The following is a 25240-nucleotide window of genomic DNA, read 5'->3' as shown; positions in this document are numbered from 1 at the left end:
AGGTGGGCTGGATTTGGCCTCTGAGTCATAGGTTGCTGACCCCTGACCTAAACTCTACTACTCTACCTCACTGTAGTTGTCGTGCCAAATATGCAACAGACTTAATGGGAGATTGTGATAAGCTGTTACTTTTACAAATATGAATTATTGCCATTAATTGTTTTAAAATATGTTTTAGTTCGAAAATCCAGGATAATATCACTCCATCTTATAATGAATTTTATTGTACTAATAATCAACTGCTTATTTTAACTAGATTGTAATATAAAGATTTTGTTCTATTGTGAAATCATGCCTCTAGTGGGTTGATTTAAGTCTTATAAGTGATAAAAGTCCCTCCTCCCAAAGCCTTGTCTTCTTTTAAATTATGATAGCTAAGTTTAAACTTTTAGTTAATATACTTGTGATGTTTAATTGCAGATGTGGATGCCACTTGCAGTGATTTTAATTTTGGAACAGCTTTGCATATTGCAGCATACAACTTGTGTGCAGGTGCTGTGAAGTGCCTCTTGGAGCAGGGAGCAAATCCTGCATTTAGGGTAAGAGGTTAAATTAAAAGTGAAAAATATTAAAAGAATTAAGAAGTCTTATCCTGCTTTCTGGTAAAGTGTTGAATCTGAATGTTGTTATTAATAGAAGAACTCTTACATGAGCAAGTAATTTATATCTTTGTGCCACATGTAAAGAGTGATGATGATCTTTATTGTAAATAAATTTAAGGCATAATGATAAATTTCCTTTTATATTGATAAGTCTCATTCAGGAAAGTAAAGTCTTCCTTTAAGTGTCATAATCTTTAAGTATCTTTCATTTAGGAGTTTGATGCATTTATGAAAATTCAGCTGTTAAGTACAAATACATGTATTACAGTTATATTTTTCTGTTAAATCATTCTAAATTTTTTTGGAAAGAAAATTCATTTCAGAAATTTAAATACCCATTTAAGGATGAAGTAAGCCTTTGAAAATGAAATGTTTAAAGGAAAAGTGTATTTTTTAATAGTAAAATGTCACTAATTTACAGAGTTACACAGGATTGAATTTCATAGTCTTCAGATCATTTGTTGTTTTTTTTTCTTTTTTCAGAAAGTGTTCTGTTTTCACTTTCTTTATATTAATAACAATAACTCACTCTGGCAGGTATTCTTAATCATGTTATAGTTTCCCTTGAAGGGGTGTGTGTGAGCGGCAGATAGTGTGCAGTATTCGAAAACACCTGTCTTCCCTTCCCTTTCCTATTTTTCCCATTTTCCCTACTACTTTGCCAATTTTCTTTCTGTTTAACTCCCTTGATTACTCCCCAACTTTTAATTTCTTCTCTTCCTCCTTCCCTCCCTTCTGACTATATTTGTTATTGGGCACTGGGAGAATACTACAATAATGTAGATGAAGCCCTTGCCCTCAAAAAGAATGTCTTGCAGAGGGGAGGTGGGACAGGGAAGCAGTCAGTTTTACTGTAGTGTGCTAATTCAGTGTGACACGATGGGGCGGGGGTGGCAGAGGGCCATGGGGTCATCTTCCCAAGGCTTCAACAGGGGATGACATCTAAATCAAGTGCTTACAAAGGCAGAAATTAACCAGATACTGAAGGGAGGTGAGGAAAGCATTTTAGGCAGAGAGAGTGGCATGCAAGAAGCCTAGGAGATGATCATTCAGTCCAGCTGGAATGTGAAGAGGATGCGTTTGCTTTTGTTGGTACAGCTGTTGACAAAGCGCCATTAGTGGGGACAATGTTCTGAATTTGTTAGGATGTCATGAGATATGTTATTGAGCTAAATTACCAATTTAGGCCAGAAACAGATTAATAGGTTGCCATATTTTGAAAATAACTACTTAAAAAAAAAGTAAACGTGGGTCAGCAGTAGCTCTCAGACCGTACTTTGACAGCCACCATCTTGTTTTTTAATTTTTATTTTAAATATTAGATTCAGGGAATATATGTACAGGTTTGTGAAATAGGTTGTATTGCCTGGTGCTGAGGTTTGGGCTTCTGTTGATGCCGTCACCCAAACAGTGAACATAGTACCCAATAGGTAGTTTTTCAACCCTTGCCCTGGCCCTTCCCCACCTCCTTCTCTCCCACACTCCCTCCCGTCTTTAGGGATCCCAGTGTCTGTTGTTCCCATCTTTATGTCTGTGTGTACCCAGTGTTCAGCTCCCACTAATAAGTGAGAACATGCATTATTTGGTTTTCTGTTTCTGCATTAATTTTCTTAGGATAGTGGCCTCTAGTTGCATCCATGTTGTTGCAAAGGGCACGATTTCATTTTTTAAATGACTGTAGTATGCTGTATATGTACTGCATTTTCTTTATCCAGTCCACTATTGATGAGCACCTAGGTTGATTCCACGTCTTTGCTATTATGAATCATGCTGTGAAAAACATGAGTGCAGTGTTTTTTTGGTAAAATAATTTATTTTCCTTTGGGTGTGTACAGTAATGAGATTGCTAGGTCAAATGGTAATTCTGTTTTTAGTTTTTTGAGAAATCTCCACATTGCTTTCCACAGGGGCTGAACCAATTTACATTCCCACTAATAGTGTATAAATGTTCCTTTTCTCCACAACCTCACCAACATGCTATTTTTTGACTTTTTAATAATGGCCATTCTGACTGGTGTGAGGTAGTCTCTCATTGTGGTGTTGATTAGCATTTCTCTGATGATTAGTGATGTTGAGCATTTTTTATATTTGTTGGTTGCTTGTATGTCTTCTTTTGAGAAGTGCCTGTTCATGTTCTTTGCCACTTTTTAATGGGATTTTTTTCTTGTTGATTTGTTTACATTCCTTATAGATTCTGCATATTAGTCCTTTGTTGGATGCATAGTTTGTATTTTTACCCATTCTGTAGGTTGTCTGTTTACTCTGTTGATAGTTTCTTTTGCTGTGCAGAAGCTCTTTAGTTTAATGAGGTCCTGTTTGACAATTTTTGGTTTTGTTGCCTTTGCTTTTGAGGACTTAGTCGCAAATTCTTTGCCTAAGCCAATGCCTTAGAAGAGTATTTCCTAGATTTTCGTCTAGGATTTTTGTAGTTCGAGGTCTTACATTTAAGTTTTAAATCCATCTTGAGTTAATTTTTGTATATAGTGAGTAGTGGGGGTCCAGTTTCATTGTTCTGCATCTGGTTAGCCAGTTTTCCCAGCACCATTTATCAGTAGAGTGTCCTTTCCCTACTGTTTATTTTTGTCAGCTTTGTCAAAGATCAGTTGGTTGTGTGTGGCTTTATTTCAGGGGTCTCTATTCTGTTTCATTGGTCTATATGTCTATTTTTGTAGCAATATCATGCTGTTTTGATTACTGTAGTCTTGTAGTATAATTTTAAGTCAGGTAATGTGATGCCTCTGGCTTTTGTTCTTTCTGCTCAGGATTGCTTTGGCTATTTGGGCTCTTTTTTTTTTTGGCTCCATATGAATTTTAGAACAGTTTTTTCTAATCCTGTGAAAAACGATGTTGGAAATTTGATAGGAAGAGTGTTGAAACTGTCAATTGCTTTGGGCAATGTGGACATTTTAATGATACTGATTCCTCCAGTCCATGAGCATGGAGTGTTTTTCCATTTGTTTGTGTTCTCTCAGCAGTGTTTCATAGTTATTGTAGAGATCTTCCATCTCCTTGGTTAGAGTTATTCCTTGGTATTTTTATTATTATTTTGTGGCTATTGTAAATGGAATTATGTTCTTGATTTTGTTCTCAGCCTGAGTGTTATTGGTGTATAGAAATGCTACTGACTTTTGTATATTGATTTTGTGTCCTGAAACTTTACTGAAGTTGTTTATCAGGTCTAGGAGATTTTTTTTGGCAGAACCTTTAGAATTTTCTACATATAGAACCATATTGTTGGTGAAGAGAGATAATTTGACTTCCTCTTTTCCTATTTGGATGCTTTATATTTCTTTTTCTTGCCTGATTACTCTGGCTAGGACTTCCAGTACTATGTTGAACAGGCGTAGTGAGAGTGGACATTCTTGTTTTGTTCCAATTCTCAGGAGGAATGTTTCCAACTTGCCCATTCAGTATGATGTTGGCTGTGGGTTTTTCATAGATGGCTCTTATTATTTTGAGATACGTTCCTTCAATCCCTAATTTCTTGAAGGTTTTTTTTATCATGAAGGGGTATTGGAATTTGCTGAATGCTTTTTCTATGTGTATTGAGATGATCATACAGTTTTTAATTTTGTTTATGTGGTGAATCACGTTTATTGACTTGCATATGTTGAACCTCCTTGCATGACTTGATCATGGTGAATTATCTTTTTGGTATGCTGCTGAATTTGGTTTGCTAGTAACTTGAGGATTTCCATGTCTGTGTTTATCAGGGATATTGGCCTGTAGTTTTCTTTTTTGTTGTGTCTTTGCCAGATTTTGGTATCAAGATGATACTGCTTTCATAGAATTAATTAGGAAGAAATCCCTCCTCCTTGGTTTTTTCATATCATTTTGGTAGGATTGTTATCAGCTCCTCCTCGTACATTTGGTAGAATTTGGCTGTGAATCCATTTGGTCCAGGGCTTTTTCTGGATGGTAGGTTTTTTATTACTGATTCAATTTTTTAACTAATTATTGGTATGTTCAGGATTTCACTTTCTTCCTGGTTCTTGGAAGGTTGTGTGTTTCTAGGAGTTTAGATTCCTAGATTTTCTAGATTTCCTCTAGATTTTCTAGTTTGTGTGAATAGAGGTATTCACAGTAGTTGCTGAGGATCTTTTGCATTTCTGTGGGATTGTTGTAATGTCATATTTATCATTTCCAGTTGTGCTTATTTGGATCTTCTCTTTTTTCTTTGTTAATCTAGCTAGCAGTCTTGTCAATCTTATTGTTTCAAAGAACCACCTTTTCATTTTGCTGATCCTTTGAATGCCTTTTTTGGTTTCAGTTTCATTTAGTTGTACTCCAATTTTAGTCATTTCTTCAACTAGCTTTGGGTTTAGTTTGTTCTTATTTTTCTAGTTCCCTTAGGTGCAGTGTTAGGTTGTTGAGACCTCCCTGTCTTCTTGATACAGGCATTTTGTACTTTCCTCTTAACACTGCTTTTGCTACATCCCAGAGGTTTTGGTATATTGTGTCTCTATTTTCATTTGTTTCAAAGAATTTTTTTTGAATTCTGCCTTAATTTCATTCTTTGCCCAAAAGTCATTCTGGAGCAAGTTTTCTAGTTTGCATGTATTTGTGTGGTTTTGAGAGCTCTTCTTGGTATTGATTTCTATTTTTATTCCACTGTGGTCCAAGAGATTCTTGGTGTGATTTTGATTTTTTGAATTTGTTGAGACTTGCTTTATGACCATGGTCCATCTTTGAGTATGTTCCATGTGCAAATGAGAATAGCATTTATATTCTGTGGTTGTTGGGTGGAGTATTCTTTAGATGCCTATTAAGTCTAATTGGTCAAGTGCTGTATTAAGTCCAAAATTTCTTTGTTAGTTTTCTGCCTTGATGATCTATCTAATGCTTTCAGTGGGGTGTTGAAGTCACCCACTATTATTGTGTGACTATCTACATCTTTTTGTAAGTCTAGTAGTAATTGTTTTATAAATTTGGGTGCTCCAATGTTGGGTGTGTGTATATTTAGGATAGTTAAGTCTTCTTGTTGAATTGAACCCTTTATCATTACGTAATGCCCTACTTTGTCCTTCTTGACTGTTGTTGGCTTAAAGTATGTTTAATAGTGATCATCTGCTCCTTTTTTTCCATTTGCATGATAGGTCTTTCTCCAGCCTTTTACTTTGAGCCTATGGATGTCATTACATGTGCAATAGGCATGTTGAAGACAGCAGAAGGACGAGTCTTTTTTTTTTTTTTTAATCCAATTTGCCACTCTATGTCTTTTGAGTGCTGTGTTTAGGCTGTTTATGTTCAGGGTTAATATTGATATGTGAAGTTGAGCTCCTGTTGTCGTGTTGTTAGCTAGTTGCTTTGTAGTCTTGATTGCGTGGTTGCTTTTATGGAGTCTATAGACTATGTGCTTATGTATTGTTTTGTGACAGCAAGTATTATTTTTTTGTTTCCATGTTTAGAACTCTCTTAATCATCTTCTATTAACCTTTTCTCAGGGTTAATATTGATATGTGAAGTTTTGTTCCTGTTGTGTTGTTAGCTAGTTGCTTCCTAGTCTCAATCGTATAGTTGCTTTATGAAGAACATAGACTATGTGCTTATGTATGCTTTTGTGGTAGCAAGTTTTATTCCTTTGTTTCCATGTGTAGAACTCCCTTAATCATCTTTTATAGGCCCAGTCTGGTGGTATGCCACCACTTTAGAAGAAAGTGGAATTCCACAATTGATCATGAATAAGCCTTCTTGGGTTAGGAAGATATCATCATTGTTATTTTATTATTCTTACTATTATTTAGTTTTTTTTTTTTTTTTTTTACAGAAGTTTTGATTGTTGAATTGTATGGGAATTAACAGAAGTGTGTGACAGGCTCCAAAAAGAGAGGATATAACAAAAGTCCAAAGTAAAATATTCACTGTAAGCATAGCTTACAACTTATCAGCCTGGGTGTATTTTTAAAATTTTTATGTTTCCCTATTTTTCTCTCTCTGTTTTTAGAGTATACATTAGTGTAACACATATCTTTATTGTATTTTGTGTGTTTTCTTGAAATTTGGGGTTAAAAGAGTCCATTACCATCCCAGAAATCTAATAACATATCTTCTTGCCATGCTTTTACTAAGGACCAACCTGACTTGAATTTTAAAGCAAAAAAATGCGAAGCAATTGCAAACTAAGTGTGTTCTAAAAGCCTCATTAATTTTTCTGTGTGGATCATTTGAAGAAGATTGTATCAATGAAGAAAGGGAAAAAAGTTTCTCAGTTAACAAAAGTATCTTTATTCTTTATATTAAAAGAAGATTACAATCTAGATTATTTCTCATGAAGTTTAAGGTTTTTGGTTAGGGAATGTAAGATGACAGATAATTCATATGATAGGGCTTTGATGATACATACACCGTGCAAATGACTGTGGGGTTGTCACTGGCCATTTTATCTTGTCACAGGATAAATCCCAGGTTACAGTCTTTCCGTCGTAGTGAAAACAGAGCTTTTTTCTTGATTATAGCCCAGGTTTTAGAAGTATCAAAACCATAGTTTCTAGTTTTGAAATCTGAGTTACCCCATGAATGGGCAGGGGGCTGAGGTCACAGAGCCAAGAAGGCAGCTCTGGAACCATGGATCTGGGGCTGGGAAGCCAGTCAGTCCTGTGACTTTTGTTTTCAACCTTGCTTTCTCATGCCTGTATGGGCAGGATGCTCTCTCCGCTTAGGACCTGAGCACCACTCCCTACATGGATGCAAGTGCTTTTCCCTGCCAGAGAACCTGCACAGCTCCTCCCTGGTCTGCTTTGGATCTCTGTGGAGATGCATCTCATTAGTGAGGTCTCCCTGACCACTTAATCTGAAGAGTTTCCCCTACAACCATCTCTGTCTCCACATTTCCTATTCCCCTTCCCTGCTTTTTTTTTTTTCTCCTCTGGGCCACTTATGACTGTCTATTATGCTACATATAATTTACTTGTTTAATGTTGTGCGGTCTGTCTCTCCCACCAGAATGTAATGTTCCTTGAGGGCAGGGCTTGTGTTTTTTTCACTGCAGGATCTTTAGCACCTAGAATGGTGCCTGCATATTGTAGGTGCTCAGGAAATGTTTTTGAATAAACAAATGATGAATGAATTTAACGTAAAATTCCTCCAACAGAATTTTTTTTTTTTTTTTTTTTTTTTTTTTTTTTTTTTTTTTTTTTTTTGCTTTAAGTATTTCTTTGCGGGAGAGGACACCACACTTCTACTCAATGAAGAGAAACTTTCACAGCCCAGAGGTCTTTTATTTATTTATTTATTTTTTAACACCTATTATGCCATGAATTCGTAGGGAATAGGTTCCAGCAGCTCAGGCTCCTTCCCATTGGTTCTCACAAAGTGTGCTTCTCTGGGTGGAGCAGGCTGGTGCTTCAGTTGAACCCAGGTACCTTTCTCTTTGGCTTCTTTCTTTTTCTGGTCATTTTCCTTCATACGTTTCAAGAAGCTATCTCGGCTCTTAGAGTGCTTAATGTGCCCAGTATGCACATTAATTCTCTTGGCAAGAATCTTGCCCTTAACTTGTTTGTTTACAACAATGCCAACAGCATGCTGGGGAACACTTGTGGGGCATTCCTTTTTGAACAGTACCCATTCCCTTGATGTCTACAATATCACCTTTCTTATAGATTCGTGTATACGTGGCCAAAGGAACAACTCCATGTTTTCTAAAAGGCCTAGAGAACATATATCGGGTGCCTCTCCTCTTTCCCTTTGTGATCGTCATTTTGGCGAATTACTGGAAGATGGTGGTTCCGGCCAAGAGGCCCTCCAACAGAAATTTTATATGACTTTCTAGTACTTTAAGTAAATAAGAGTTGAACATTTTTCTCTTATCTTTATTTGTAGAATGACAAAGGGCAGATCCCTGCTGATGTTGTTCCAGACCCAGTAGATATGCCATTAGAGATGGCTGATGCTGCAGCCACTGCTAAGGAAATCAAGCAGATGCTTCTAGATGCGGTGCCTCTGTCCTGTAACATCTCAAAGGCCATGCTCCCAAATTATGATCATGTCACTGGCAAGGCAATGCTTACGTCACTTGGCCTGAAGTTGGGGGATCGTGTTGTTATTGCAGGACAGAAGGTACAGTAAGTAACTGCAGTCTCTGAAGCCAAGGTCGTTATGTCCATGACCTGTGTTCAAGGACACAGACAGTATGGTCAGAGTTTTGAGTTTTTAAAAAAGGTTCAACATGTAGGTAGAAAGATGCTTAATGGAAAATGTAAAACTTAGATACGAATTTACTGTTAAGTTATGCTTTAAGAATATAAACTACTTGAACTTAATAAAGAAGACATCTTTATTTGAATAAAGAGTGGAGTGGAGTAGAACTCTTGAGTGAATGTAGAGGCATGAGCTGAGGGATGATGTAGGGTGGAGGATTTTCTTTGCAGTCCCCTCTTTCCCCAGTGGTGCTTCTGTGATTGCTGCTTCTCCATAGAAATGGAGCACAGGAGACCCTTGCTGTTCGTAGGTGTTTGTCCCCCGTGGTACATCTCCGACCGCTGCTCCTCCATAGAAATGGAGCACAGGAAACCCTTGCTGTTCGTGGGTGTTTGTCTTTGGGTTCCCACAAATAGGGCAGTCTGAGATATGATGTAACCTGGTGATAAGGATTTATGCGGAAAAGAGGACTCCTCCTACTCCCATCATCCAGACACCTTTTTTCCTCCCAAGCTTTTGTTTCCATATTGCATTCATTTATTGCCAGTTGCTTTTTAAAAATATATGGGAGGTTTTCTTGTTTTTTTCTTTTTTAAACAAATTAATTGTTTTATTATACTTTTAAGTTCTGGGATACCTATGCAGAACATGCAGGTTTATTACATAGGCATACACGTGCCATGCTGGTTTGCTGCACCCATCAACCCATTGTCTACATTAGGTATTTCTCCTAGTGCTATCCCTCCCCTAGCCCCCCACCCCCAGTTTTTTCTTAATATTGAGGTTAATAGGGAGCTTGGTATAGAGAATGGAACAGGAATTCCTGCTTGGGTATTGAATTTCCCAACATAGTTACATCCCAATTTTTTTATTTTTTTATTTTTTTTTGAGAAGAGTCTCACTTTGCTGCCCAGGCTGGAGTGCAGTGGCACAGTCATAGGTCACTGTAGCCCCAAACTCCTGGGCTCAAGCGACCCTCCTGCCTCAGCCCCTGGAGTAGCTGGAACTACAGGCATGTGCTACTATACAGCTAATTAGGATTCTTACGTCTTCTTGGAAATTGACTCCCTTATTATTATCTAATGTTCCTTTTTATCCTTGGTAATGTTCCTTGCTGCAAGGAACATTACCAAGGATAAAAACATAATGTTGAGAGAGCGAATTTTTTAAAATTCACTTTGAGAGAGTGAATTTTTAAAAACTTCCATGGTGAAGTAAAGTTGCAAGAGTAGGACCCTTGGAATTACTAATAATTCCCCAAAGTTATTCTGATTTATATTTTCTTTAGGTTGGTACATTAAGATTTTGTGGAACAACTGAATTTGCAAGTGGACAGTGGGCTGGCATTGAACTGGATGAACCAGAAGGAAAAAATAATGGAAGTGTTGGAAAAGTCCAGTACTTTAAATGTGCCCCCAAGTATGGTAAGGTTGATATTATTTAACTCAGTAAGAATTAATTAAAAATAATCAAGTTTTACTCTTTGACAGTTGTTAAATAAAACTTTTTCTCCTGATTATGTGATAAATGAGGGGCATGTGGATGTAGGGAGGACTTTTTAAAGATAGGAGATAGTTATATGTATTTACACTGATGAGAGGTGATGTCACGTGAGAGGGAGAAATGGTGGTTGCAGGAGAGAAAGGGGACACTTACAGGAGGAAAGTCCTGAAAAACTTGAAAGGGAAATGGATTTCAGTATGAGTTAGCCTTGCATTAGATCAGGCGTAGCTTTCCACTATGTTATTTTATTTATTTTTTTGAGACGGCGTCTCGCTCTGTTGCCCAGGCTAGAGTGCAGTGGCTCGATCTTGGCTCACTGCAACCTCTGCCTCCCAGGTTCAAGCAATTCTCCTGCCTCAGCCTCATGAGTAGCTGGGATTATAGGCATTTGCCACCATGCTGGATAATTGTTGTATTTTCAGTAGAGACGGGGTTTCACCATGTTGGCCAGGCTGGTCTCGACCTCCTGACCTCAGGTGATCTGCCCACCTTGGCCTCCCAAAGTGCTGGGATTACAGGCATGAGCCACCGTGCCTGGCCAACCATGAATTTCAGAGGCCATGATGGAAAGGTTTAGGAGGGTGTCTGGTAGTGACTGGTGAAGAGGGCGTCTGATGGGATTGTCTCAATGATGTTTTTGGGAAAGTGTCTTTCTTGGGACTGGTCTCTTGGGTGGCTTTTAGTGGGGAGACGGTGATGAGAGGGGTATTTTCATTAGTAGGCTGTGAGCTGTTGGGCTGCCCTTGATTCTTGCTGCCAGCAGTATACTGATTGGGAGAAGGCCTCTGACCAGGGGCATGCCCAAGACCTCCCTCAAATCCTGACCCAGTAGTGTCGTGGCCAAGGGAGGGAGTTGGTTATCAAGGAAGTACAGAGCTCTGGAGGTCATGAAGAACTTGGAAAACTGGAAAAATCAAGCAAGGCCAACTTTATGACCGCATTCCTGAGGTTTCTTTGAATCTCTGCGAGGTTTCTTTCCGACAAATGTTTAAGTAAATTCTGACAAATGTTTAAGTAAATTCTTTCTGACATGTTTAGGTAAATTTATTCTTTCTCTCACACACACCTATCCTGTCTATTGATTTCAATTTGATTTTGTAGTCACTTGCTATGTTGTGAATATTTTTCCTTGAAATGAAATATTCTTCTAAAACATTATTTTCCACGATTGTGTATATTCATCTTGTGGCCTGATGGTGAGGTGATGTGGTATGATGATGATGAAGGAGATGGACTTTGGAGTCTGACTGCTTGTGTGTGAATCGATTTCTTTACTTACCAGCTATGTGACTCTCTTTCTCTTCTTGTACCTCAGTTTGTCTTCTGTGAAATAGGGATGACACTATCATAAGGACTAGTGCAAGAATTAAATGTGTTGGTAAAAGTATAAAGCACCTAGAACAGTGCGTGATTCCCTGTAAGCACTCAACAGATGAGAGCTGCTGGCTATCATGCATTTATCAAAATTACTAGTTTCCTTTCATCACACACTTAGGATGGAATCTCATTTTTTTGGTCTATTAAAACTTTTTTTGTTTGTTTATAAAAATGCTCATTGTATAAGATTTGAAAATGAGGAAAATAAAAATTCTGCATTTTTATTTAATATCCTAGTATAATTTCTCCAAATCTTTACATGTTGTTTGAAAATGTGATTTTGAATAGCTCCATTTCCTTTAATTTTTCCAATTTGATGGATGAAAATTTCTATATTTTAATTGGTATTTCTCTTATTGCGGTGAAATAGAACACTTGTTAAAGTGTTTTGTTGTAGTGTAGGTATTTTTTATGTTTCTTGGCAATTGCCTGTTTGTATTATTTTCCCAGTAAAAATTGGGATATTAGTGTGTCTTTTTTAAAAAAAAGGATGAGTTTTAAAATACATACTTACGATATTAAGCTTTATTTATTATGGATATTTTGTCCAGCTTGTCATTTGCCTTTGAACCTCATTTGCAATGCTTTTTGGACATGTAGTTTTATGGCTTTAAGACTTTTCTTTTATAAATTCTTATATTGCTTTTATGCTTTGATAATTCTTCTTAATCTAAGGATTAGTTATACATTTTATATTTCTTTAAATATTTATATTTTTCCTTTTATTTTTAGTTGACACGTAATAATTGTACCTATTTATGGGGTACAGAGTGGTATTTCTGTGTAATGTAAGCTGTAATGATTAAATCAGGTTAATTAGGATATCCATCACCTCAAATATTTATCATTTGTGTTGAGAACATTGAAAATCCTCTCTTTTAGCTTTCTGAACATATACAATAAATTGTTGTTAACCATCTTCACCCCGCAGTGCTGCAGAACACTAGAACTTATTCCTCCTGTCTAGCTGTAATGTAAATGTTTTAATTTTTATACTTAATTATGTAATCCATTTGGAATTTATTTGGCTAGTAGTTTGAGGTTAAGAATTTAATTTTAATTTTCCTCCGATAGATTACTTTGCCACCTGTCAAGCAGACTAAGGGCAGGATCAGAAGCCTTTAGCAATACATAGGGCAGAGGTAAATCAGAATTATGGGAATCATTTAGATTGCCAGAAGAACGCATGGGGACTCTCAAACTCCCATTGTCCCAAGGAGAGGCGTGCTTGATTGGCACAAGGCTGGATACCCCCAGGACCCTGCCTCTGTCCCCTTATATGTGCTTAAAGGCAAGTTGTGGGGCAGGGGTCATGTGTTGGATTGTGTGAAAATGGGCATAGCCCTTGACAGTCCTGGGAGCCCCAGGTCATGGCTAAGCTACATAAGGTGGAGGGGAGGGGAGTTGGGGAATCCCCTGGCTAATCGGAAGCCAAGGAATTTCTCAACGATGGTTTTCTCTCTTTCTAAATCTATCATCTTTTCCCTTTGGCTTGTTGTGCTGCTTTTATTATAGATTAAGTTCTTATCAATGCTATGGTATATTTCAGGCTTGTTTTGTTCTATTGATCTGTTAATTCTCATACATATTCGATTTTTTAACTGTAGAAAATGATAAGTTTTAATACTTGGTGGTATTACTGTTTTTATGTCTTTTAATAATTACCAAAGTGAATACATATACTTAGTTTACTAAAGTCAGATTGTATGGTTAGGCTTATTACAAAACTCGCTCTTAGCTTGTTTTTCTCTGCCCTCGAATCCTGCTCCTTAGAAGGAAGAACTTTTTCAACTCTTTTAGCTGTACCATCTGATATTAATGTCTGTATTCATAACTAATATATTTACGTGAATCTCCCTTGATTTTTCCAGTTCGAGACATCTAGTGAGTTCGTACCATGAAGAGAAAGATTTAGTGCTCTTCGTGAGACAATAGAGTATTACCTTAAATATACTGAGAGAATATGAAACCCAATGTAGCAGTTTCTTGGTTGACTTGTTTTTGGTATAGGCTGTCCTTCAGTAGCTTTCTGACAAAGGACTCATGAGAAGTAAACGTGTTGAGACCTTCTATTCTAAATACATGTTGATTTGTCCCCTCAGACTTTATGTGATAATTTGGGATAAGGAATGTTAGGTTGAATTTCATATTCTCTCGGTATATTTAAGGAGATACTCTATTGTCTCAGGTAGAGTTGGACAGACTTTTTCTGTAAGGGGCCACATGGTAAATGTTTTAGGCTTTGTGGGCTATGCATTCTCTGTTGTACCTGCTACTCAGCTTTGCTGTTGTAGTAAACAGGCAGCCACAGGCAATGTGTAAGCAAATGGATGTGGCTACGTTTCAATAAAACTTGACCAATAAACAGGCAGTAGCCAGGATATGGCTGTTGGGCCACAGTTTACCAACTACCATCCTGAGTTCCAGTGTTGCTGTTCAGAAGTTTCGAAGTATTGTTGTACAGATTATTTAGTATAAAATGAAAAACGAAAAACAAAAAGTAGGTAGAGGTTTTTCCATCTTCTGTTTTTGACCCTTTCCTCCTTCTTGGAAGTGTTTAGTATTTTTTCTCCTTTTTTTTTTTTCTTTAGAGTTCATACCATGTTTTTTCCTTACCGATATTTTAGTGGGGGTTGGGGAAGAAGAATTAGAGTTAAACTTATGTTCAGTGGGCCATGTTTATCTGGAAATTTGTTATTTTTGTCTTTCCAAATAATTCTTCATCATGTGTTTATTTTTAGTTAAGCCTTACAGTTACATGTCGAGATTTGAGAAAAATCCTATCAGTACTTCGATTAGCCTGAGTAACTGAGTAATAGAGGCCACCCATATTCTATGCATCCAGTCATTGCTTTACATTTCGTTTTGGTTCTCTGAAATGCTTTGGTTAATAAAAAAAAAAATAAGAAGAATGAAAACTATATGGATAAGGTTTTATATACTATGGAAATCTTTTCAAGCCATAGAATTAAATATTTAATTTAATACACAAATATACTTTAGCTTACAGAAATTTCCTGGTGAGATTTTTTTGATAGAAAATATATTTATTATTTATAGTGAAGTAAAGGTGTCAGTAGTCATGATAGAGGTTATATCAGCCAGGGTTGCCTTCATATTGATAAAAATACCTTATTCACTTGTACTCATAAACATTATTCCAGTAAAAGAGGTACATTTTCTCTCATTTTTGTCTTTTTGCCTGTGTGATCACTGTAATAAGTTGAAATAGCTCTTATATAATCAAAGGAGAAAAGAAAGAAAGAGAAAGCCAACATGCCACAGCCTAGGCAATTCCACCCAGCACTGCTGCCTCCAGTGGTCTCTCCTCTCCCCACTCCAGTGAATTTAGCCTTCTACCCCATCCCGCTTTGTTGGGGGGAGGTTCACCAAATGATGGGGCTTACTCAGAAGAGAAACATTTTATGGCCAGTGGAAGAGAAAGTACAAAAAGGTGGAGAGGGCTGCCCTTCTCTTTTAATCATCGTAAGGGGGTTTACTAACACTGAGAAGTGTCCTTCAATGACTGATCCCTGATCTAGGTTTTGGCCCTGCCACTTTCTGCTGTTCAGAAAACCACACGTTTTCCCCGAGATGAAGAAAAACATAATTTATTGAACATTATTATGACATTAATTATACAAATCAAATTAGAAAAATACTGCATAGCTTGACTTCTCTTATAAATGTTTATTTTAGGTTTCTTCCAATCCTTCTTGTTGCCTGTATTCACACATATAATTTTTCACAAATGTTATACTGTGATCAAATATATAACTTAATTTATTTATTTATTTATTTTTTTTGAGACAGTCTCTTACTCTGTCGCCCAGGCTGGAGTTCAGTGGCCTCCCAGGTTCAAGTGATTCTCCTGCCTCAGTCTCCTGATTGGGATTACAGGCATGCACCACTGTGCCTGGCTAAGTTTTGTATTTTTAGTAGAGATGGGGTTTCACCATGTTGGCCAGGCTGGTCTTGAACTCCTGATCTCAGGTGATCCGCTTGCCTCTGCCTCCTAAAGGCCTGGGATTACAGGTGTGAGCCACAGCGCCTGGCCTGATTTACTTTTCATATTTTTCTATATTTCTACATTATCTTTATTGTCTTATAATGTTATAATGATATAGTGGTTTATGGATATAGTGAATTCATTCATCATATTGGCAGGCAATTATGTTTTCTCCTACTTATGAATAATATTACAGTGATGACATATTCAGATATACAACCTTTTCCTCCTATTTAGAGTATTTTCTCATGATTCATTTCCAGAAGTGTGATTGGGTCATTGTAGTAAACTAGAAATTGTGTCAGCTCTTGAAATGTATTTTTTTTCTTTTGGTATACAGATAAAACCTTGTAACCTTTGTCATACCGTTACATGTAATTATTTCTTTAAAATTAATTCTATAAAGTGGATTAGGTCAAGATTTTTGTTTTCTAAAAAGATCATACAAATTTACAATCCCAGAGTATAAAATAATTTCTTTCGTCAAACCCTTGCCAACGCTGGTTGTAATCATCATCATCATCATCATTATCACCAAGCTTGAGAGAGAGAGAGTGTGCGTGTGTGTGTGTGTGTGTGTGTGTGTGTGTTAGGGAAGGAAAATAATTCAGAGAAAGAATAGAAAGTCATGGAAAATCTCATAGGTAGGAGACAGAAGAGAGAACATTGTAAATAAGTTTTAAAAAAGATAGGAAAATCAGGATAAAGTAGTACGGACTCTGAGGTGGGAGATAATTTTAAGATTAGTAGAAAAGTAGTGTAGTTGGTACTTTTTAGTTATTAATAAAGCACTCACTTCTTATAGAGTCTCGAGCATTTCTACCCTGCTTTAAAACAAGTTGCTTTTAATATATTCCATTTTAGTCATAATGTATATTTGCTAGATTGTAAACACTCAATGAAAGAGTGTAATATACATATTATGGCTTTATTTTCACTTTTTAAATATCTTAGCCAGATTATTTTGGTATTTATAGTCTATATTCACTATCTCTAATGTCGGTGCATACTTCTTATACTGGTTATTTTATTGTGTGGATAAACTCCTTTTTGGTGGAATTTTGTACTCCCAGCAGCTGCAGATAGGCAACCCCCCTGCCCCTGCCGCTCCCCTCCCCAAAGCACACTGTATTGTTTCTGATTGTCAGGACCTGAGGGCCAGGCCTTTTAGGAAGATTATATTTTATGGCCAGAAAGATTTATTTTATCCCTGCTATGTGTAACACACTGTAATTAGGTACAGTGGGGGAATGCAGTGTTAAGTAACATTTACATTTTGTCTTTAAAAGGTGTTAGTCTGGAAGAGAGATAAGACAGGGACATAAAAAGCTACAATGTGGGATAAATATAACTTTCAAAGGAGATGCAAGTTGGCATGGAAGAACAGATTTTTATGCTATGTGGCTCACTATTATTTGCCAGTTGCTTAGAAATGATAGAAAACTATTAATATTACCTTTACTCATTTCTCTTTCTCCTGAATTTCACTTAACACCTGAAATGTGGTTCTTACATTATTGATGTGTTGTTAGTCTTGAAAACTAGATTGTAAGCTCTTTGAGGGTAAGTACTGTGTCTTACATTTTTTTTCCTCTCATCATAGGACATACAGTGGGCACTAAAGGTTTATATTAAAGATTTATGTTACTAATTAGTTGTACTTGTTCCTTTATTTGAAATGTTTTAATTGTTTAACACTAAAATTCTGCATTCTCCTTTAGGTATTTTTGCACCTCTTTCAAAGATAAGTAAAGCAAAAGGTCGAAGGAAGAATATAGCACACACTCCTTCTACAAAAGCTGCTGTACCTCTCATCAGGTCCCAGAAAATTGACGTAGCTCATGTAACGTCAAAAGTAAATACTGGTAGGTCAAACCAGAAAGCTAACCATCTGCTTCAGTATTTTAATTTTATTTGTAGAATTTCTAATATTTAGATGGCTTTACTTTTTTTTTGTTAGCCAACTCTGAAACCTGAATTTAATAAAACCTGCATCTTATGTGTTTTTAAACCTCAATTTTAATGACTTGAGTTCCTAACAAATGTATTTCAGATTTGTTCCTTCCTTTTTTCCCCTTACTGTCTCCATACCTTTATCACACATAATCTGTCCCCAAAGCTAGATTTCATACTTTCATCAAATTTTTATGGAACAAAACTAGCTTTAGGCTCCTCGTCTATTGAAGGATGTTTAGTGACTTCTTTTTTTACCAGGAAAAAGTCCTGACTCCTGAAACTAGCAGTTGCGACTCTCTTTCTTTATTGATAGAGTCTCGCACGGCTTCCATAGGTGAACTGTGGAAGTTCTGTGGAAGAACTAGGGAAGAGTTCTATGGAAGAGAATGGTTTATCATATCTCTTCCCTGTCTTTTACGTACATTTTCTCACTCCTCCCTTCATACTTGTCTCATGCTATTTATCTGTGTGCAGTGATTTGACTTCTGCCTTTTGAGGTCCTCACCATTTTTTCGACTTCTTTTTCATATCCTGTTTCTAGTTCACTTTAATCTCCTTATTCCCTAACTTTGTATGTACATTTTTTTTATCCATACCACCCAATTGTTATATGTTATCTTGGGTTTTGTCCTCTGATTGCTTTATTTGTGCAAGTGTCCTATTCTCTCATCAAAATTTTAAACTTTAACTGAACCATGAGAGTAAATTGTAGTGTTGTTTTCACTGTAGCAATGCACAAAATAGGTGCTCAATAAACACTTGCTAATTTGTAAATAGTTGAGGTAGAAAGCTCTCTACCAGGGTGAAAGGAATTTGTCCAAGAATTCGGCTGGCCTTTATATTCTGTTCCACTGGGCTATTTGAATATCCCTGTGTCAATACTGCACTCCATAATAAGTAGTTTTTAAAAATAAATCTTGATGCCCAGTAGTGGAAAACCTCCTATCTCATTCTTGATCATTGTCTTGCCAATTTGGGGCTTTTATAAATCGCCCTTCCGTATACATTTTACAATAAACTGTTAAGTTTCCTTTTAAAAATTCTGTTGAGGTTTCAACTGATGTTTTAGTTAAAGCTTAAATCAATGGGAAAGAACTGACATCTTTACAGTAGTCAGTTTTTAAATTATGAGTTTAGAATATCTATTTAATTAGGCCCTTTGAAAATATCCCAACAAAATTATGTAATTTTTTTCTACAGATATTTTATATCTGCCTTGTTAGGTCTATTGGTAGGTACTCCATACTTTTTGATGTTGTTATAAGTAGCATCCTTTTAACCTGAAGCCCGGAAGTATACAGTAAATATAGACAGAAAGCTCCAAGAGAAGCCCCCACTATTTCTGGTCTGACGAGCAGAAAAGGGGTCTCCTATTAGATAGAATGTGGATGAAATCGCCTGTTATCTTTCTTGCTTGCCTTTTCTTTCCCTTGTTTCTCTCCCATCCAGTCCCCAGGCAGTCCTACATGGTATGGATGGGCAGCTGTAGATGGGCAGGCACCTGAAACCCCAAGGAAGGGAAATCCATGTCTCTGACCAGAGAAACTTTGGTCCAAGGACATAGATGGAATCCCCATTGGTTTTTCTTCTGTTTTCTCACTGCTTGGCCCCAGAGGCACAATCTGTCTCAGGATTGTGTGACAGAGCAAGGAAACTAAAGCTTAGACATTCTACTCAGAATACCAGGAAGGGGGATGCCCAGGAGCAGGAAGTGTCAGGGAAATCATGGAGAGGAGGGGGTTCAAGAGAGAGGCCTCACAATTTTGGCTGTGAACTCCTAGGTCTTCTTGCAAGTGGTGTATGCATGGATCTGACCGAAGCCTTTGATCTCCTTGGTAGACCACTGCTTGGGTCCCAGCCTGACTACTGGGCTGCCCAGCACATGAGACAAATTCAAACAGCACTGCAGAGGCTGCAGAAACAGAACCCACATCAGAACCACAGTGCACAGAGGGTGGTCAGGAACTTCTGCCCGGAGCCTACATGGGTCGACTGCCTGCTAAAACGAAACAGTCAACATCCTCCATAGGATTTAAACAAGACCTATTCCAGTGTCCATACATAATATTCAAAAGACACAAGATACAATTTAAAATTACCCAAAATATGAAAAACCAGGGAAGTCAACATCTCTTGCAAGGAAAAAGATAGTCCAAGCATAGGAGCTTTGAGATGACACGGACATTGCAATGAACACATAAAGATTTTAGGTAATGTAACCACACTCCAAGAATTAAGGGTGTAGTTGGGCATTGTGGTGCACACCTGTAGTCCCAGCTACTCCAGAGGCTGAGGCAGGAGGATCACTTGAGTCCAGGAGTTTAGGCTGAAATGGGCTATGATTGTGCCACTGCACTACAGCCTGGCTAACAGAACAAGACCCTGTTTCTTTAAAAAAAAAAAAAAATCAAATGTGAACACTCTTGAAACAAATGAAAAGAAAGTTTCAGCCAAGAAATAGAAGATATGAAAAAGAACCAAATGATACACCCAGGTGTACACACACACACACACACACACACACACACACACACACACAAATGAGTGCAATCAGAACTGTGGAAATCTAAGACTGGTGAACTGTATCACTGCCAACATCCTGGTTGACATATTATACCATAATTTTGCAAAATATTACCTCTGGAAGAAACCTAGTCAAAGTGTACAAGGAATCTCCTTGTATTATTTTTTATAAAAACTTTAAAGAAAATATTTTATAACTGAAAAATATAATGGAAAAATAAAAATTTACTCTTCGGTTGCCTTCATAAAATGTCTCCTCTCCACCCTCTTCATTCAGTTTCTGCTGTTGGAGTTCAGGCTCTCATGCTTGGACTATGCTAATAACGTCTGACTGGTCCCTGCTTCCAACCTCTCCTGCTGTGGTTTCGTTGCAACCCTGCTGTCAGGAGAGTGTTTTATTTAACTAGACTCTGTTCATGCCAGTGTTCCTTTTCAAAGCCCAGCAGAGGCTCCTTCTTTACAGCAGAGTTCTCAGTCCTTAGCTGGGTACTGGCATCCCTGTCTGAGGAGTTACTGTGACCTGTCTGTCCAGTCTTGCTTTTCCTACATTTCATAAGTACTCTATTCCAGCCAAGCTACTCACCATTTTCTGTGTCTTTCCTTAAGATTTTCTTTTTGTCCATCCAGAATGCCTGCCCTCAGCTCTTTCTGACCATATGGCCAGTATTCTCAGGAAGAAATATGACCTGTCCCCTCAGGACCCATCTCAGAATGTGATCATCTTGATGAGACATTAATTTATCTTTGTAGCCACTGTTACTGTCTCCTTCTTGTATGCTAGTGCTTATACCAACACATGTCCTCATATGTCTGTGCAGTTGTTATCCAATGTGTTTTTCAGAAGTGAGTAAGATTTCGATAATGAGGGATGCGTGTACTTTAAAAAATACATTTTATGTTTAATGTTAAAATTCTTGCTGAAAGTTTTATTTTTGCATCCAAGGATTAATGACATCAAAAAAAGATAGTGCTTCTGAGTCAACACTTTCATTGCCTCCTGGTGAAGAACTGAAAACAGTGACAGAGAAAGATGGTAATATACCTTGTAACCTCTGTTTCTCAAAATTTAACTTTTGATGGAACTTTAAAATAATAGTAGGAAAATAGTTTATATGGAGGTTAAGTTTTAATTGGTAAGGGAAAAATTATAGTAAAAATTAAACTTGGAAATCACTGAAGCAGCTCATACCAAGCTATATACATTATATTTTTTGTGTGTAAAGTACTGCATTATGATTCTTTTACTTAAATTAGATAACTACTGGACTAGATGTAAGACAATAAAAGGAAATTCCATAATATAGATCACTCTACACAAATGTTTCATTTGCCTTTAGCTATCAAATCATTAGATGAACTGAGCATGAGTATTCCTGCTTGCCTTCTGGTTTAACTCAAAATGTCTTAATATTAAACTTTTGTTGACTTAAAACATATTAATATCATGTTTAATTTTTGTATAAATAAGATGGGACTCTACTATGTCATCTAAGGTGAGAGGTGAGTGATGGTCTTTAGATTAGATAGTCAGTTTACATCAATTGATCTGTGACACCTCTTATATAAGATTGTGATCTTACCGTGGGAATCCTTAAAATACTATTGCTTGTGTTATAAAATCTTTTATATATAAACTACAGTTGCTATTTGGATGAAATCAGGCATTTAATTTGACACTAGATAATCCATAATTGAGGACTTTAAATGAAGAGTTTCAGAAAGATTTGCCTTGATGAGCTGCTTCGTGGTCCACATCTTATTTTCCACGGTTTGACACGTTCTTTTTCTTTATCCGTTACAGTTGCCCTGCTTGGATCTGTCAGCAGCTGCTCCTCTACATCTTCTTTGGAACACAGACAGAGCTACCCCAAGAAACAGAATGCAATCAGCAGTAACAAGAAGACAATGAGCAAAAGCCCTTCCCTTTCATCCAGAGCCAGTGCTGGTATCTATGGCTTTTTCAACCAGGCTTTCTTGGTGTTTTTTATCTTGGTTTGTTTGTAAGTAGATTTGCTCTTTTTAAATGTGTAGAAGGAACCCTTTACTTCAATCAGATTGAACTACTTTTACTCTTCCCCGCCTCCCCCTGAGCCTTAAGCCTTAAGGTCTCTTCGTCTTGCTGTCAGATATAAGACTTTGCATTTATTTTCATGTAATTCATTCTTAGTGGTTTCACCTCATCTGAATTTAGCTTCTTCACAGGACTTTGTGTCATCTTCATATTTAAAAAGCATGCTTTCTCTGTTTTTATTCAAGTGATTGTTTTAAAACTATGTTTGCTTAAAACCTAGGAGAAGGTCAGAGGGTCCTCTCCCAGCTGGCAATACCAGCCAGTTTTGATACGGCTTTTTAACTAGCCGTGAACCTGCATAATCTCACTCAGTCCACATTTCTTCAGTTATTTGTAAAGATACATAAGACACTTTATCAGACTTCTTTTTGAAATGACATAGATTTTGTCTGTTGCAATTCACTTATTTGTCTATACAGTGAACTTGCCCAGAAAGGCAAAAGCCATCTTGGCAAAATACGTTTTTCATGAACCTCTTTATTACTAGATTCTTTTTTTAGTACTTCTATTAATAGTTCTTGTACTGAACCAACATTTTATTATGGAAAATGTTCATGACAGATTTTTTTAAAAAATACTTGATGGGAAAAAACCTCCAAAACTCTCAACAGTAACATTGACATGATAAGCCTAAAAATTGGGACCTAAAAGTAGAGAACCTGAAAGTTTTCCCTGAAATTGTTTGCCTGGAATATTTATTCTCTGAGTGGCTTCCTCTCTCCATACCCCAACCAGTTTTTCTTTATATTGTGAGGAGCAGAGGTGAGAAGGTACAGTGCTGACACAGCCATCCTGTTTGTCCAAATTTTATTCACATTTTAAGGCCCCCTTCATTTGGTATTTGCACTTTTGACATTTACTTGATTTTAAAATATATATGTGGGTATGGAATTACTTTTTTTTAACCTTTTAAACAAAGTAGTCTAGTATATCTATATATTTACCTTTTAAAAAATAAATTTGAGGGTTATGTCGACTTAAACAACAGTGAAGATGAAGAGAGTTACCAGAGTGAGAAAGAGGACCTTTCAAAGAGGGAGATGGGCAGAGAATGGGAGATATGGGAAAGTCTGTGTTGGGAACCCCAGAGACATTTACTTAAAACATATTTCTCTAGTGAGTAGCTATTCCACTTTTTCTATAGATTTGCATTTGAGGGAGATGTAGACTGCAGAGAATGAACAATAATGGAAAGTTAGGTTAAAAAATTAGAGAAAGAAGAATGGAAATAAAGGATTCGGCAAATGGGAAAGGTAGGGACCTCGGCCTCATCATATCCCATTGTTATTTACTTTTATTTTATTTTATTAAAGACAAGGTCTTGCTGTGTCTCCCAGGCTGGAGTGCAGTGTTGTAAACATAGCTACTGCAGCCTTCAACTCCTGGACCCAAGTGATCCTCCCACCTTGGCCTCCCAAAGTGCTGGGTTTTACAGGCGTGAGCCATCATGCCCAGCCCGTGTCCCACTGTTGAACTTGCCATCTTTGGTTTATTGTCTACAGGCAACAAGGGGACGGGCCTGAGGATTTCTGATCACAGAGTCTTGGTTTTAATCTAGGTGTACCACTTACTGGCTGTTAACAGAGTGTCTTACTTAATTCCTGAATTTGTATCTTATTTTTCAGTATAGTTTTTAGGAAAAGCACTTTGTAAACTATGAAGTGCTATAGAATATTGGTTATGATGAGGGCCTTACTGGTATAATCCAGACCTTCTCCATGGGTTTATTTTCCTTGTTTAGTTGCTGTGTTTTTGGTTTCTTCTTTTTTCACAGTATGACTTATCCTCCATCCCATGCCCTCCTCCAGAGTTCCCTACTCCCTCTTAGATGGCAGCTCTTCAAATCTTTGTTTATGTATGGATGGGCAAGGCTCAAGCACCCACCTCTTCTCTTGGCCCACCCATGGGCCAAATCTGACCTACCACTTGTTTTTGTAAATAAAGTTCTTTGGAATGCAGCCATGCACATTTAAAAAAATACATTGTCTGTATCTACTGTCATGCTGCAATGGCAGAGTTCAATAGTTGTGGCAGAGGTGGTATAGCTACCAAATCCTAACATATTTACCGTCCAGCTCTTTGCAGAAACAGTTTGCTGTGACCCCTGTTCTAGTAGAGATGCTGCAGGCAATCTTGGAAGAGTTGGTACTTTACCAGGGATCAGGTTTTGTGAATTTCCCATGGCAATAATTTTCCCAGGAAACTCTTCACATTTCCTTTGAGTAACTTGACCTCACATGTGAGAAACACAACTGTAGATGACTTATGTGATGAAAGGCATCAGATATCAAAATCACCAGCTAACTAGACTAGTTAGAATACCTAGTGTGATTTTTTGGCTAATGTGCTTTTTGAGTTTTTCTCCCTTTGTTTTTTCTCCTCTTTTCCTGCCCTGCCCCCGTATCCCTCCCCGACTTTAACAGGTTTGAATTCCTCAGCAACATCTACAGCAAATAATAGCCGTTGCGAGGGGGAACTCCGCCTCGGAGAGAGAGTGTTAGTGGTAGGACAGAGACTGGGCACCATTAGGTTCTTTGGGACAACAAACTTCGCTCCAGGTAACTCATCTGCATATTTTCTTAACTTGAATTCTTTAGAATACAAAAAGTTTAAAATTTTACATGTAAATAGAATGTAATTGTAGAGAAATCTTGATGAACAGTTTTTGTGGATGGCAGCTATAGTACAGAAAATGTGAAACGATGATGAAAACTCAGACTCTGTTTACTCAGGTGGATGGTTACCCATACATTTTTTTTCTTGCCATTTGTGTTTTAAATGGTCAGTGTTAAAAATTAGTTGTCATTCTCCAATTTTACTACTACTGATTGCTGGTGTGCTGAGTGACAGACAAACATTTTAGGATTAGATTTTTGCTACGGATAATCTTTAAAATAAGTAGTAAATAATGAGTTAACTATACCTTTTTTAAAGAGTGGCTTGCAGAGAAAAGCACACAAAAGAGCTCAAAATACATGTTTTTGGGGCCCTTAAAAATATGTGTTTGTGTATTTATATGTTCATTCCAATCTATACTTAACATTGTTTCCAAAAGGAAAGATT

General features: G+C 37.1%; 1 protein-coding gene across 2 annotated transcripts in view; it reads left to right on the top strand.

The window, feature by feature from the left end:
* Positions 1 to 25240, top strand: part of CLIP4 (CAP-Gly domain containing linker protein family member 4) — a 68673-nt gene that overhangs the window by 20631 nt on the left and 22802 nt on the right. Inside the window, exons 6-12 of one of the 2 annotated variants that reach the window (XM_003262681.3) lie at positions 421 to 539; positions 8421 to 8657; positions 10027 to 10162; positions 17349 to 17492; positions 21050 to 21139; positions 21908 to 22051; positions 24601 to 24735. In XM_003262681.3, the coding sequence (XP_003262729.2) occupies positions 421 to 539; positions 8421 to 8657; positions 10027 to 10162; positions 17349 to 17492; positions 21050 to 21139; positions 21908 to 22051; positions 24601 to 24735 (1005 nt within the window). The remainder of the gene's footprint in view (positions 1 to 420; positions 540 to 8420; positions 8658 to 10026; positions 10163 to 17348; positions 17493 to 21049; positions 21140 to 21907; positions 22052 to 24600; positions 24736 to 25240) is intronic. The other variant, XM_030799719.1, reaches the window with a different exon arrangement.

Source organism: Nomascus leucogenys, chromosome 19, assembly GCF_006542625.1.
Source record: "Nomascus leucogenys isolate Asia chromosome 19, Asia_NLE_v1, whole genome shotgun sequence".
Classification (NCBI taxonomy): Eukaryota; Metazoa; Chordata; class Mammalia; order Primates; family Hylobatidae; genus Nomascus; species Nomascus leucogenys.
Note: the sequence above shows the minus strand (reverse complement) of the source record. Positions and strands in the feature narration are given on the sequence as shown.